At 32.1% G+C, this 16,965-nt stretch overlaps 1 protein-coding gene across 1 annotated transcript in view; it reads right to left on the reverse strand.

Annotated features, from left to right (window-relative positions):
- LOC137642046 (probable glutamate receptor) overlaps window positions 1–16,477 on the reverse strand; it is a 34,739-nt gene extending 18,262 nt beyond the window's left edge. The window contains exons 1-4 of the mRNA XM_068374608.1: window positions 16,367–16,477; window positions 5,641–5,799; window positions 3,844–3,934; window positions 1–9 (exon numbers count right to left, since the gene is read on the reverse strand). The exon at window positions 1–9 is cut by the window's left edge and continues 289 nt beyond it. Of these exons, the coding sequence (XP_068230709.1) occupies window positions 1–9; window positions 3,844–3,934; window positions 5,641–5,799; window positions 16,367–16,443 (336 nt within the window). The 5' untranslated portion in view covers window positions 16,444–16,477. The remainder of the gene's footprint in view (window positions 10–3,843; window positions 3,935–5,640; window positions 5,800–16,366) is intronic.
- Window positions 16,478–16,965: the final 488 nt, after the last annotated feature.

Raw genomic sequence — 16,965 nt, forward strand, 5'->3', positions numbered from 1 at the left:
GTCCACTTCCTGTAAATGAAAATTAAATGCCAAACGTAAAACGGAAATAGAATTAATCAATAACAGGCTAACTCTGTATGATTTAATTGTTTTTATTTTTTTATTCCTACATACGAATTTTTACCCTGCAAATAAAGTTTTCGAATATTTAGACTTCTTTATTGAACTCTCAATATGATATAAGATTTGAAACTGGAAAAAAAAAACTCGTAAAACTGAAACAGAATTAATCAATAAGAGGCTAACTCTGTATGAGTTTTTTTTTTTTTTTTTTTTTTTTTTTTTTTTTTTTTTTTTTTTTTTTTTCATTCCTACATGCAAGTTTTTATCCTACAAATAAAGTTCTCGAATGTTGAGACTTCTTTATTGAACTCCCAGTATGATTAAAGATTTGAAACTGGAAAAAACCGTAAAACAGAAATAAAATTAATCAATAAGAGGCAAACTTTCTATGATTCAATCGGTGTTTTTCATTACTTCATGCGATTTTTTTTATCCTGCAAATAAAGTTTTCGAATGTTGAGACTTCTTTATTGAACTCTCAATATGATTAAAGAGAGGGGTTATTGATTTGAAACCGGAAAAAAAACTTATCAAATTTTTATAATCAATGTTAGTTGTCTTTGATACTTCAGGCAATAGGTATTTATATATAAATAGAATGAAAAAAAAAATATATTCTTTCTCTTTGTTCTTCAAGCAAATTCCTTACACAAAAGCTAATAATAACAACTTTAACCACTGGCTTGTCTTACTGCAGTTGAAGCTGGATTAATTGACTTATTTAACAATATACACTATTTTTTTCCATAAATATCCCACTGATATTCAACGTAAGTTTTCTAATCAAGTTACTATGATATATATCTAACATTTTAATAAATCGGTGTTCTTTAATTATAACTCTGTTATATCATATTATAGCCATTTCATTTGGAATAATAAAGAACCTTTAGCTTATTCTTTAACAACATCTCCAATCTCATTATCACTAGACAGACTTGCTTTCGTGTTTACCGAGATAAGATAATCATCTGAATGCTGAAGTTTCTTTACTATTCAAATGAAAGAGGGTAAGGGAGAGATACTTAATTACCAATTATGGTTTTAATGAGATCCTGTCATTATATTATCATTACACCCTTTCTTGAATATTTAATGATAGAGATGTAATAATTTGTAATAGATTGGCCTCTGCTACACAATGGCTTTTCTTATATATAAGCTTGAAAGAGTAATCAGATATCGTTTTTGATTGAATTCTTAATTGATATATTAAGAGGTAAAGATGTGTCTTTAATGATGAAATCAGGAATTAAATCTTTTTAGTAAATGATTAATTGTCGAACATGAGTTTCTGTTATGTGAAAATTTGTAAAGTCCAAAAGTAATTTGTGAAAATATTTTTCTGATGATACAAATTATTGGTTTTAGCACACTATGCAATATCAAAATACTCGTTAAATTCATGAAATAACTCCACATTTGAATTGGATTATTAATATTTTAGAAATTGGATTTATGGTGTTGCATGTTTTTAAGTTCGTGAAATATATATAGTAAGAGACATAGACGGTGACAGATTAAAATCTTTTACAGTTTTGTCCTTATGAGTGCAGTCCTTCTCATTCTTCAACATCTAAGTACTAAGATACATACACATATCACACACACGCACACACATATGTACACACACACACACACATATATATATATATATATATATATATATATATATATATGCATGTATATATATATATGTATATATATACATACATGTATATATATATATATATATATATATATATATATGTGTGTGTGTGTGTGTGTGTGAGTGTGTATATATATATACATGTATGTATATATATATATATATATATATATATATATATATATATATATATATATATATGTATATATACATATATACATACATGTTTATATATATATATATATATATATATATACATATATATATATATGTGTGTGTGTGTGTGAGTGTGTTTGCGTGTGTATGTGTGTGAGTGTGTGTGTATGTACATATATGTTTGTGTATAATATATGGATCTCCAGAGGGCATCGGGCCAAATCATCGATGCTAAAATGTAGAAGACCAAGTTGTGATACTACCACTACAGAGTTATGACGGCCTTTGACTGGCCAGACAGCATTACATTGGATACCTCTCTTTGGTTACGGCTCATTTTTCCTTTGCCTACACATACACCGAATAGTCTGGCTTATTATTTCCACATTCTCCTCTGTCCTCATACACCTGACAACACTGAGATTACCAAACAATTCTGCTTCGCTCAAGGGATTCTCTACTGCACTGTGGTTGTTCAGTGGCCACTTTCCTCTGGGTAAGGGTAAAAGAGACTCTTTAGCTGTGGTAAGCAGCTCTTCTAGGAGAAGAACACTCCAAAATCAAACCATTGTTCTTTAGTCTTGGGCAGTGCCATAGCCTCTGTACCATGGTTTTCCACTGTCTTGGGGTAGAGTTCTCTTGCTTGAGGGTACACTCAAGCACACTATTCTATCTTATTTCTCTTCCTCTTGTTAATTTGAAGTTCTTATAGTTCATATACAATAGATATGTTTTAATGTTATTATTCTTAAAACTCTCTTGTAGTATATTTTGTTACTTCCTTTCCTCACTGAGCTATTTTCCTGTTGGAGCCCTTGGGCTTATAGCATCCTGCTTTTCTAACTAGGGTTGCAGCTTAGCAAGTAATAGTAATAATAAAATAATAATAATAATACTAATAATAATAGTAATAATAATAATAATAATAATAATAATAATAATAATAATAATAATAATAATAATAATAATAATATTCCGAGATCGCGGACAAAGTCAGGACAAAATGGCCTCTAGGTACTTTCATTTTGATAAAACTTCCAATTTCAAACAAAGCAACTCTCTTCACATAACCGAACTCCGCTATTGCAATCTCAGGAAAATTGTCCCTTACCCCTTGTCTACCCGAGGCTATGGAATTCTATAGAACCAAGGGTGTTAGAAATGTATGGGTGAGGAAGATTCCTAGAAATGTTCAGTCTATGGAGTGGTTGTAAAAAGATGAAAATAGTTATCTCTGATTTGATTTCAGTTATACTGATATATGTGAAATCATCATTTTCTTAATATGAAATATTGCATTTAAGTACTATTAGTATATATTTGAAAAGCTCAACATAGACTATTATTATCATTATCACTCTGGTACACTATTCCATCTTATTTCTCTTCCTCTTGTTTTGTTAAAGTTTTTATAGTTTATATAGGAGATATTTATTTTAATGATGTTATTCTTCTTAAAATATTTTACTTTTCCTTGTTTCCTTTCCTCACTGGGCTATTTTCTCTGTTGTAGTTCCTGGGCGTATAGCATCCTGATTTTCCACCTAGGGTTGTATCTTAACAAGTCATAATAATAATAATAATAATAATAATAATAATAATAATAATATTACTGGCTAAGCTATAAACATAGTTGGAAAAGCTAGATGCTATAAGCCCAAGGGGCTCCAAAAGGGAAAAATAGCTCAGTGAGGAATGGAAATAAGGAAATAAATAAATGATATGAGAAAGGATGAACAATTAAGATTAAATGCTTTAAAAACAGTAACAACATCAAAACAGATAGTTCCTATACAAACATTAAAAAGACTTATGTCAGCCTGTCCAAACACGAAAATATTTGCTGCTAGTTTGAACATTTGAAGTTCTACCGATTCAACTACCCGATTAGGAAGATCATAAACCAAAAAGTGATTGAAATTCGTTTTTCATACTAAATAAGCTGAAACTTGTGTTTTTGAAAATAGATACCTTACCTTTCGAGTTACCTGACCAATCATCCCTTTCCAAGAGCCATTTGGCAGTTGAGAGCCCCACGAGCCATCTGGTGGCTCTATTAGAGTGTAACTGAAAACAAAAATTGAATAACAAGTTAGGGAAAATCGCTTTTTACCTGCTTAATCACTTGTTAGACAAAGAGTACATTTAATGTCATTTAGAAAAAATTCACTGCTATTTATTTATTTATAAAGATACATTTAATGTCATTTAAAAAAATCACTGCCATTTATTTATTTATAAAGATACATTTAATGTCATTTAAAAAAAATCACTGACATTTATTTATTTATAAAGATACATTTAATGCCATTAAAAAAAACTGTCATTTATTTACAAAGATACTCCCAACAGCTTTTTTTTATTATAAATATTGGAATTTAAACAACATTTTCTTATTAACAAAAAGTAATTTATACCCTTCTTTATCAGTTGCACATAATCTAAATTCTTTTAGCCTTAACAACTATCATTATTATTATTATTATTATTATTATTATTATTATTATTATTATTATTATTACTATTATTATTATTATCATTATTATTATTAGCTAAGCTACAACCCTAGCTGGAAAAGCAAGATGCTATAAGCCCAAGGGGTCCAACAGGGAAAAATAGCCCAGTGAGGAGAGTAAATGAGGATATAAATAAACGGTATGAGATATAATGAATAATTGAAATGAAAACCTTCTGGAAACAGTAACATCAAAAGATGTATATCATATATAAACTATAAAAAGACTTATGTCCACCTGTTCAGCATAAAAAAACATTTGCTGCAAGTTTGAACTTTTGAAGTTCTACCGATTCAACTACGAGATTAGGAAGATTATTCCACAACTTGGTCACAGCTGGAATAAAATTTATGGTATACTGTGTAGTATTGAGCCTTATGATGGAGAAGGCCTGACTATTAGAATTAACTGCATACCTAGTACTACGAACAGGATGGAACTGTCCGGGAAGATCTGAATGTAAAGGATGATCAGAATTATGAAAAATCTTATACAACATGTATAACGAACTAATTGAACGACACTACCAGAGATTAATATCTAGATCAGGAATAAGAAATTTAATAGACGTTTCTCTACAACTAATGAAATTCTTCATTTTGATTAGTTTATATAAGTAAAATCGTATAAGCTTATTAACACAGCCACTGCGATTCTTCTCTATGATATTCATAACGTTATTATAAATCATTTCGTGCAATCTGGTTTCTGATGCAACCAGTATTTTGCAAAAATAAATACAAATCGATGGTAAGTTAGAATATCATTACTTCGAAAACCGTGTTTACTCATGAACACTTTCGAGTACATAAAATTATAATTTCCGTTCACACAGTAGCAATATAATATATAAACAGCATCAGTCTACGTTCGTCAATACTGTAGCTACCTTTAGCCTACATATATCTACAGAACTCACGTGAAATTTATGGAAATTATAATATAAAATCGCCTTTCTTCAACCTATTTTAGATTTCTAAGGATACTGTAAAGGTTAGCCTATGCACCGATGGTTTTACAATTCACCAGTCGTCGTATACAACAGATATGACAAAAATTCATTGAAAATTGTCCTAATATTCTACCTCGTCTTATTATTATTATTATTATTATTATTATTATTATTGTTGTTGTTGTTGTTGTTGTTGTTATTATTACTTACTTACTTAGCTACAACCCTAACTGGAAAAGCAGGATGCTATAAGCCCAGGGGCTCCAAGAGGGAAAATAAACGTTACATATCTGTGCACAACTCACGTGAAATTCATCGATTTCGCAATGAGATTGAAAAGCTCTCCCACAGGGCCTCTGATGAACATGGTGCCTCCAACCCCATCTGGCGGCGGTTCTTTAACCACTTCAACGTGCGGTTGCCACTGCGAGACTCCGACCAAGATGTTCGCTCCGTAAGGGAATCTGTGGTGTGGGGAATAAAGTCATCAAGTCAGTTAAGGAAGATATAAGTAACGCTAAGGTCTAAATACCTATCTAGACCTTAGGTAACACACCGGACATGGATATGAACATGTCTTAGGCCTTTCTCTTGCAGTGGACTAGCATTTGTTGTTGTTGTTGTTGTTGTTGTATGAGGACTAATTATATATATATATATATATATATATATATATATATATATATATATAGATATATATATATATATATATATATATATATATATATATATATATATATATATATATATATATATATATATATATATATATATATATATATATATATATATATAAATATATATACTGTACACATCCAAACATACATATGAACTGAACATGCATAACGAACTAATTGAACGATGCTGCCAGAGATTCATAACTAGATAAGAAATAAGAAATTTAATGAAGGAGACTCATTACTAGTATTAATGAATATAGTGATAGAATCTTCATTACTAGAGAGACATTACTGATTCGTTATAGTCTTTCAAAACAAGGACATTAAGATAAGGGTGAAATAGACATTAGTTCAAATACAGTGAGCTATATAGATAGCCCGATAGATAGATAGATAGACAGACAGACAGATAGATAGATAGATAGTGTCATTATTTTCGAACAAACTAATACGTAAAGTAAACTGTTTAAATTGATGATAGAATAACCAGTTGAAAGATGGCGCCAAATAACTATTAGTAAGGAAATTCGGGATGAGTCAACATAATCTAATCATGATCTAGAGTGGGAAAATATCTATTGACTGGAAGTTGCGAGATGTAAAATGGTCTTTGTCCCTTTTCATAGGCTCGTGAATATTATATAAGCCTACCAATTGTAATTTGCGCCGAATAATGAATAAGGACCCAAGCCATCGATTTAAAAATAGAATATATTCTCCCAAGAATGATTGGAAATCGTTTGATATTTTTCTTTTATCTTTTATTATGAAATACACATTTATAATCTTACAATTTACGACATATACATTATAGTATATTTACATAAATATTTTTTTATTTTACATATACTTGGAGCTTCCTGTTTAAATCTGCAAATAAATAGGAACACGTAAAACCATAATATTGGGGTCATTAAAGGAAAGATTAGATATCAGTCATATCATCTCCGTGACAAATTGTGGTTACAAATACCTCCTGTAATCTGGAATCGATATGAAAATACAAATTGATAGTCCCATTACTTGCTTCACCTGTGAAGGTTACAGACAACAAAAAAGAAACGACTTTATGAAACATCTTAATTTTATTCTGACGTTCGTCAACTGTCTCTTTAAGACAAATTATATCTAACAAAGGAAAAGGTACCAGCCAATTTCTTAAAAAACATGAGACTAAAAGTTGGTTTCTGAAAAGTCATCAAGGTCTGGTCGAAGACTTTGATGAGTCTTTGTAAAATGATAAGCGGGGAATTATTCAGCGTCCAGTGGTGTTTTAAATATTCATTTCGTATGCCAGAAAACTCAAAATCAATTAATCAATCCTCAAAATGAGAAAGTATTCTCGCTTCTAGTTCGTCCATCATTTGACGTTGAAGAGAGACCGAGAGCAACATAAAGAACTTATCTCTGGACTTTGACAAATAGAGAAATACTATAAGTACTTTTCTTTGTCATTAAAAGATGTTTTTTGTTAAGGGGAAAACGATGCTATTAAAGCTCCTATGGTGTAGATTGTGTGACGTAAAAGATAGACAAAGAAAGTATAGATTAAATTCCGAATTCAAAGACCTAACTTTGTCAGAAGAAAATAGAACGTCTTCGAAATATAGCAAGCCGGAAATACGGGAAATGGATTTTCCAAACGAAAAATTGGATTGGCTGATCAGAATCATCTGACATTCGTATTCTGATTAATATCCGTGTCTTACTTGTATCAGCATTTTTAGGGTGTGTGATATGTAGGCCTACATTAGCTCTTTTGTATAATGATGCTGATATACTGGATATTATATAGTTTTAATAGTGAAAGTAAGAGATATGACATAAGGATTAATAGAGAGAGAACAGTATGGCTTTAAACAATGATAATGTAGTCTGATCAAATGTTTGGTGTTAATCATAAAGATGAAAAGTTTGAAAGTAAAGGTATGTTTTATATGGCCTACATGGACCTAGGTAAAAATTATGCTATAATTAACGTATTGGACTGGTAAAGGGGATGTCTCTCGTGAGTAGCAGAACGAAGAGATTTATGACACTATCTCCTAGACACTGACTGTACATACATATGATTAGCGTTCTAGTACCCATCCACCCATTTAAGGCCAGAGAGGGACAGGCAATAGATGCTAATGACTCAGCAGGTAAATCTATAGTCTCCCCAAAGCCCATCTGGTTGCAAACACTATTGAAAACTATTGGGGTAAGTCTCTATCCACGGATTGTTATAAGTCGGAGATGTCTCCGCTAAGCTTAGCAAGAGAGTGATTAAGTCCTTTGACTGGCCAGATAGTAGTACATTGGATCCCTCTCTGGTTACGGATAATTTTTCCTTTGCCTACACATACACTAACTAGTCTGGCCTATCCTTAAAATATTCTCCTCTTTCCTCATATTTCTGACAACACTAAGATGGCTGAAAAATTCTTATTCACTCATGGGGCTAAATACTGAAGTGTAATTATTCAGTGACTACTTTCCACTTGGTTAAGGAATCTTTTGCTGTGGTAGCCAGCTCTTCTAAGAGAAGGACACTCCTAAATCAAACCATTATTTTCTAGTCGTGAATAGTGCCATGGCCTCTGTACTATGGTCTTCCACTCTCTTGGGCTAAAGTTCTCTTGCTTAAATAATACACTCAGGCACACTATTTTTCCAGTTTGCTTATTTCCTTTCCTCACTAGGCTATTTTCTCCGTTAAATCGCATATAGGGCTTATAGCATCCTGCTTTTTCAACTAGGGTTGTAGCTTAGCTAATAATAATAATAATAATAATAATAATAATAATAATAATAATAACATATAACATCTTCATGGATGGAGTAATGTGAGAAATTAGAAAAAAAAAAGATAGACGTTATCGGTTTAAAATCGAAATGACAAGAAAATTAGTTGTGAACAGAGGGTGGAGGACCAGCATTTGCAGGCAATACAGTGTTGATTAGTAATTGTTAGAAGAGAACGTTGAATGTAAATGTCATGTGGAGTAAGATCAGGCGGGTGATTTAGATTCGAAGTGGATGCTGTAGATTGAGATCTGCCTCCATAAGTTTTAGAATTTAATGAAGCATGAAGTAAAGGGTGCATATAAGTGATGTGCATGTATATATCTCTGTATATTGTATTGATGTAACTATTAACATTGAATGATAAGAAACATATGCGAGTAGGAGATGATGAATGGATAAGTATTGAATTAAAAGCTCAAGATAGAGATGACTAGCGAAATCTAACCGAGGCCCTTTTTCGTCAATAGGCGTAGGAGTAGATGATGATGATAATGATGATGATGATGATGATGATGATGATGATGGTAAGAAATAAGGAATTATAATTACTCCTCACGTGTCTTTACATCAGTATAAAGAGAATTTTTACCAAGATTTAATCCTTTCGATTTATTAGATCGTATGATTTTCATTAATTGAATTGCAACGAAAGGTGAAGCTGTCAAAAATGAATTTAGAGTTATTCACTAGAAATAGGCTTCATTTTGGTAAGGCACAACTAAAGCTAGGGGTTAATATTCATAGGAAAATGAATGGCTTCAGGTAACAAACGGGCAAACATATTCTTCATGATTCAATAGACTATAAATTAGATGATATTGCTGATATGGAGATTACGTGATTTGAAGAGATGAAAAATAAACTTGAAACGCCAATCTTAGGATTTGGTTGTTACGTCATTATTTAGTTTAGAATGTTCCAGTTAGTAAATATGAATAAAATTTTTGTTTTTTTCAGCTGACCATCAACCCCATTCCCTTTGACTGCCATATCCTTACCTTACCTATGGACTAAGTCTCAACCTTGTCTTTGTTTCCTAACCGGATGCACTCCTGGCAAGATAACATTAAATCCTATTTCTTAAATCGTAAAAATAGTTTCATATGCCTGTATTTCAGACCATGATAAACAGCAACATCCCCATAAATAAGATTGATTTGATAATTGATAAGAAAGTTCATGCCTATCCCAGCGAACTACTTATACACCATTACTTCAAATATTACCTGAACAGTTGATAAAATATCATTTAAAAATGAATACTTTTTGTCCCTTGGAAAGTCTCCAGAATTAAAGATTTTTAGACATGATTCATAAATTCTTGATTGATTAGATGAAAATAAAACAAACAAATTAAAAGCCAAAGGAAAAAATTCGAGAAAACTCGGAGTTTTGTATGTTTATCATCAACGAAAAATGCTTTCATTTGAGTTTTGAAGAAAGGTAAACTGAAAAAGGGTTTGTTTTAGACATTCTTTCAAGAAGAGATTATGACTCACAAAGGAAAATTAGTCACGGAAGGCAGGAACTAAACACTAGGAACAGGAGAGAGTCTACGTGGTTACATATCAAAGAGAGAGAGAGAGAGAGAGAGAGAGAGAGAGAGAGAGAGAGAGAGAGAGAGAGAGAGGGAGAGAGAGAGAGAGAGAGAAATCAGAATTTCAATAGATATTACCATACCTTTTACCTCCTAATATAAGAACATGACGAGAGAGAGAGAGAGAGAGAGAGAGAGAGAGAGAGAGAGAGAGAGAGAGAGAGAGAGAGATCGGAATTTCAATTTAACATTCTTTTCAGGTCTCAACAAGAGAGAGAGAGAGAGAGAGAGAGAGAGAGAGAGAGAGAGAGAGAGAGATCGGAATTTCAATTTAACATTCTTTCCGGCTCTCAACGAGAGAGAGAGAGAGAGAGAGAGAGAGAGAGAGAGAGAGAGAGAGAGAGAGAGAGAGTGTGTGTGTGTTTTATCCATTTAACTACACGGGCATCTCATCACCTGATTACTATGAAAATAGCTATAACGCCTGACCATTCATGCAGACTTTATTGATATACCTAAACTTATAATTATTATTATTATTATTATTATTATTATTATTATTATTATTATCTAAACTGCAACTCTACTTGAAAAAGCAGGATGATTTAAGCTCAAGGGTTCCAACAGGGAATAATAGTCCAGTGTGGAAAGGTTATAAGGAAATAAATAAACTATATGAGAAGCAATGAGTAAGATTTTGAAATATCTTGAGGTCGGTAACAATGTTAAATAGATCTGTTATTTATAAACTATGAATTAAACCTAATGTTAGCCTGTTCAACATAAAAACATTCGGGGCAAAATTGAACTTTTGAAGTTCCATCGATTCAACTTCCGGATTAGGAAAATCATTCCACAATCTTTTCACAGCTCGAATAAAACTTCTAGAATACTGTGACGTGTTGAGTCTTGTGATAGAGAAAGCCTGGCTGTTGGAATCAACTGGATACCTGGTACTGAGTAAAGGATGGTATAGTCTGGGATGATCTAACTTATAATGATGAACACAACTATGAATAGTCTCATACAACTAACTAAACGACGGTGTTAGAGATTCAAATCTACTTCAGGAATAAGAGATTTAATAGACCGAAAGTTTCTATCCAACAAATTAATATGAGAGTCAATAGCTGAAAACCAGACAGGAGAACAATACACGAAATAAGGTAAAATGAAAGAATTATAAAATTTCTTCAGAATAGATTGCGATATCAAAAAGCTAGAGTTTAGATGCAGAGACGAAAATTTTCAAGTTGATATAGATTGTAAATAGATACGGCTATGGGATATCTTATATAACGCTGCCTTAAATTGGAATTATTTCTTCGTGGATTAATGTTTTTTCACCTAGTGACAATCTCATCCTTAATCTATTATCACGCTGCTAGGATTCATCTGTCCTTCAAAATGCAAATGGAAATATTTTCATCATGTCTGATTTTATTATTGAATTTTTGGGCAATGGAGTGTAAAAAATTGTTGACGTCTGGCATCATAGTGCCTAGAGGAATGTAATATGATGTTCCTTATGAAAGTGTTGTAGGCTCATTAATTTTCATATTTTGTAATAATGATATGTGGACTGGCCATAAAAAAAAACAAGCTAGTCACATGTGCAGATGATTCTACTCTCTTTACATAAATTACATCTCTTGAATTAAACCTGGGGTTGCTGATTCCCTTAATAGAATTCAACAACCAACAAATCGCAAAGAGTTGTTGTTGATGGCCACCATAGTGAGTATAGGAATGTGATAGCTGGTGCTCCTCAGGGTAGTGGTCTTGGGCCCATTACATTTCATGACATGGCATGTGGTTTAGCCTAGAAAACGAGCTTGTTGCATATGCAGATGATGCTACACTCTTTGCATCAATTCCATCTCCTAAATGTAGATTCGGGGTTGCTGAATTCCTTAATAGAGATCTAGCTATAATTAGTGCATGCTGCAAATTAAAGGGCAAGTTGAATCCTAACAAAATCAAAGTATGATTGTAAGTAGGTCAAGGACCGTGGCTCCTCAACATCCAGATCTTAGCATTCAACACTGTATGACTTTTAAAATTTAGGTGTGATTCTCGACAGCATATTTACTTTTGAGAAACGTATCAGGTCTGTGTCTTTAACTGTACACAGCTCATTTAACATTGTGGGTATAGCTTTTTATTGAAACTTTGCTTTTGAGTAACTTATCCGGTATGTTTCTTCTTTTATTGCAAAATGAATAGGCATATTGGGAAAATCTTTTAAGAATTTTGGTAATCAATCTATAGTAAGGTAAAGTTTTAATTCGTGGCTAACACAGTGGTGACGTGCTCGCCTAGCATTCACATAGCAGCTGATCGATCCCAGTCCGGCACCGTGAGTTTAAGTTATTTACTAAAGATACTACTGCTGTGTTATGCCACCACAGAGGGGATGGGGGTGTTAGGCTCACCCGGCTAATATTCTGGTGTGTGGATGGTACTGGGACTTAAATCAGACTTCTTTATCCTTACTATTTTTTTCTACTGTCTGGTCTTCAGCTGCTGATTTTTATTTTCATTTATTCTATCTTCCCCTACTGTACCATCCTGCAAATGTGCTATGTATACGATTAATTCTATGTTTGCCCTCTTCATCATTATACTCAATACTACTGTGAGGTCAGGAGAGAATTTCACATTGAATGAGTTAATAAATGTATGTGATTAGCTATTTTATAAGTTTTGTTCAATAATAATAATAATAATAATAATAATAATAATAATAATAATAATAATAATAATAATAATAATAATAATAATGTGTGCTATTTTAATTCAGCATTTCTACAGGAAATCCAACACCTCATTTTCAAAGTGCCCAAAAAACCTAGAGAAGTAATCTTACATAAGAGAACAGGCCTTTACGTAAAAGCAATTATGTAAGTTAAAACAGATATATTATTACACAATATATTTAGAACCTTAAAAATGGCCTTCATACAAATGAAGTCTGCTATCAATTGAAAGCACGAAGGTTCATAATCACTTTTATATATGCGCATACACTGAAATAATAAGAAGAATTACTAAGGAGGAAATTTTTTTACTTGGACGAATCAAACATTCTGTAGGTTATAAAGTGCTCATCTTTTTCGAAATAAATGCATTGTCTGTAATAATTTTCTAACATAATTTCAGACTAGACTAGCGTTTTTTTTTTTTTTTTTTTTGTGGGTGGCTTATCAGCTGAAAATCTATCTTGTAAATATTTATGACTGAGATTTCAGAGCTTTAATTGGATTTGCCTCTTTTGTCCAGAATTGTCTGGCATTTCGTTAATGACATACTAATGTCACCAGTAACCGTGATTTCAAGATGTAAATATAAAAAAGACAGTAAATTATAAATAATTCATGTAATAATATTTATTACATTGCTGCCACAAGATACACACCTAAGCATTGTCTTGAAATGCACTGATTCTTATGAAGAAGCAATTATTTCCGAACCTATAGAAGTAGAAATCTAAGTTCTCACACTCGACCGTTTTTTTTTTTTTTATTTCTTTTTTTTTTGGGGGGGGGGGGGGCTGTTAGAGGTGACCCTTGGATAATGGTCTTAACGAGGGGGTAACAAATAAAAAACAGCCATCAGGAACATTTTGCCAAATGAAAAATATCTATCCATCAAACAAACTGTCCCTAATAAATATGTAAACGAAGAGGAGAATGTCAGCGTAAATGTACTAAGGACATAAATTTCCAGCAATGTCCACCATGTACAACGTGGACGATATGCTGTACGTATAATCTATATCTGATGGTTCGAATGGAGAAAAAATACAAATACACAAAATTTACCCAGTAAACAAAGTGTGCTTAGTAAAAAAATATACCTGGTACATCAAATAAATCTAACTCATAATCTATATCTATTACCTAATCATACAATAGATGAAATATGCTGTATGGAAAAATACACCCATATCACAGAACATACTTTAAAGGAGAGGCGAGGAACAGTGACATTGACCCAGAAAGCGGGAAAATGCCCTAGAGACTGACCATAAATCATATGATAAGCGTCCAAGCCCCCTCTCCACCAAAGGTAGGACCAGGGAAGGCAAGGCAATGACTGCTGATGATTCCGCAGGTAGACCTATATGCTCCCCATAAACCCCAAGACTTGGTTCACAATGATGGGGAGGGTACAGGCGCTAAATGAACTAACGAGTTTGAGCAGGACTCAAACTCCAGTCTGGCGATCGCCAGGCAGAGACGTTACCAATAGTCTACTAAAACCCTTACAAATTACTTAGTATGCATTATCCAATAAGTATATTTTCAAAATTGTGTATAGAGGGTATGTTGATACATTTTGTTCAAGGGTACATCTTGTGTTTCAAGGTTCATTTTTTCATATACGATCAAAACCACGTACCAATACATTTTGTCAGCAAGGTTGACTATGGCACATTTTTCTGGTTCGACAGTTATTTTTCTTCGAGAACAATTTTTCTATTGGGTTTATTCAATTGATAAGCAATTTTTTTGCCATAAGGTATATATTGACTATTGAATCAATTTTTCCTTTAGGGTACAATTTATCACCGCTGTACACCTTATTTTTAGGTATATTTTTTCGTTGAATTTCTAGGCCTAAATGTGTTCAAACTGAGAGAATTTTCTTTACATTTTCCGAAAAAAAGTGTTATATCCAAAGATCCATAAAAATCAATGGATTTTAGCTCGATTTCTGGGATATCAACAATAAACCTTTTTATCTGTAGTAAGCACCTATTAGCTTTATTCATTATTCACAAGTTCTTATACTTACAAGAACTACTCATATGCGACTTTCAGTACACGACAATCATGATTTTTTTTTTTCAAATATTATATTCAATTCGAAATTCAAAAATCAATCAAAACTTAAATTACGTTTCTTCCTCCATATTCATCAATGTAAAATGATTGATTTCACGCTTTCATAAATACGATTTGCTTACCTTCATTTGTTTCTCCACTTTCAGCCAAAGTGCGAAACATCACTTACCGAAAACCCTTCTCAAGCCAAAGTTAGAAACATTAATTACTTAAGAAAACCCCTCTTAGGCCAAAGTAAGAAACATTACTTACTTAAGAAAACCCCTCTTAAGCTAAAGTAAGAAACATTACTTACTTAAGAAAACCCTTCTTAAGCTAAAGTAAGAAACATTACTTACTTAAGAAAACCCCTCTTAAGCTAAAGTAAGAAATATTACTTACCTAAAACCCCTCTTAAGCTAAAGTAAGAAACATTACTTACTCAAGAAAACCCCTCTTAAGCTAAAGTAAGAAACATTACTTACTTAAGAAAACCCTTCTTAAGCTAAAGTAAGAAACATTACTTACTTAAGAAAATCCCCCTTAAGCTAAAGTAAGAAACATTACTTACCTAAGAACACCCCTCTTAAGCTGAAGTAAGAAACATTACTTGCCTAAAACCCCTTTTAAGCCAAAGTAAGATATATTACTTATTTAAGAAAACCCCTCTTAAGCTAAAGTAAGAAACATTACTTACCTAAAACCCCTTTTAAGCCAAAGTAAGACACATTACTTACTTAAGAAAACCCCTCTTAAACTAAATTAAGAAACATTACTTACCTAAAACCCCTCTTAAGCCAAAGTAAGAAACATTATTTACCTAAGAACACCCCTCTTAAGCTGAAGTAAGAAACATTACTTGCCTAAAACCCCTTTTAAGCCAAAGTAAGATATATTACTTACTTAAGAAAACCCCTCTTAAGCTAAAGTAAGAAACATTACTTACCTAAAACCCCTCTTAAGCCAAAGTAAGATATATTACTTACTTAAGAAAACCGCTCTTAAGCTAAAGTAAGAAACATTACTTACCTAAAACCCCTTTTAAGCCAAAGTAAGATACATTACTTTCTTAAGAAAACCCCTCTTAAACTAAATTAAGAAACATTACTTACCTAAAACCCCTCTTAAGCCAAAGTAAGAAACATTACTTACTTAAGAAAACCGCTCTTAAGCTAAAGTAAGAAACATTACTTACCGAAATCCCCTGGGATTTTGCTGAAGTTCTTCAACAACTTTTTTGTTCTTCAGTATTTCGCTAAATAGCGGAAGCATGGTGATGATAAATCTCACGGACGATGGCTAATCTAGAAATAAATGTAATTTATCATATCTTGAAATATATGAAATATCTGTTTTAATGTTGCTAATGTTTTTAAAATACTTAATCTTAATTGTTCATTACTTCTTATACCGTTTATTTATTTCCTTAATTCCTTTCCTCACTGAGCTCTTTTTCCATGTTGGAGCCCTTGGGCTTATAGCATCTTGCTTTTCCAATTCTAGTTGGAAAAGCAAGATGCTATAAGCCACTAGAATTGTAGCTTAGCAAGTAATAATAATAATAATAATAATAATAATAATAATAATAATAATAATAATAATAATATCAATTTTCTCAAAAAGACATTCTTATTTTGGTTTACAAATTGTAGAATGATATCTGTAACTAATTTAAACTGTAACGCCTGGTTTCGTGCTTTAAATAAATCCAGAATTCTAGATTTACCAACAATAAGTGTCTGTGTGTTTGTGAATGTATTTCAGTGTTGTTTACAAAGGTGAACTTGTTTCCAT

The sequence above is a fragment of the Palaemon carinicauda genome, chromosome 6 (assembly GCF_036898095.1).
Source record: "Palaemon carinicauda isolate YSFRI2023 chromosome 6, ASM3689809v2, whole genome shotgun sequence".
NCBI classification, from domain to species: Eukaryota; Metazoa; Arthropoda; class Malacostraca; order Decapoda; family Palaemonidae; genus Palaemon; species Palaemon carinicauda.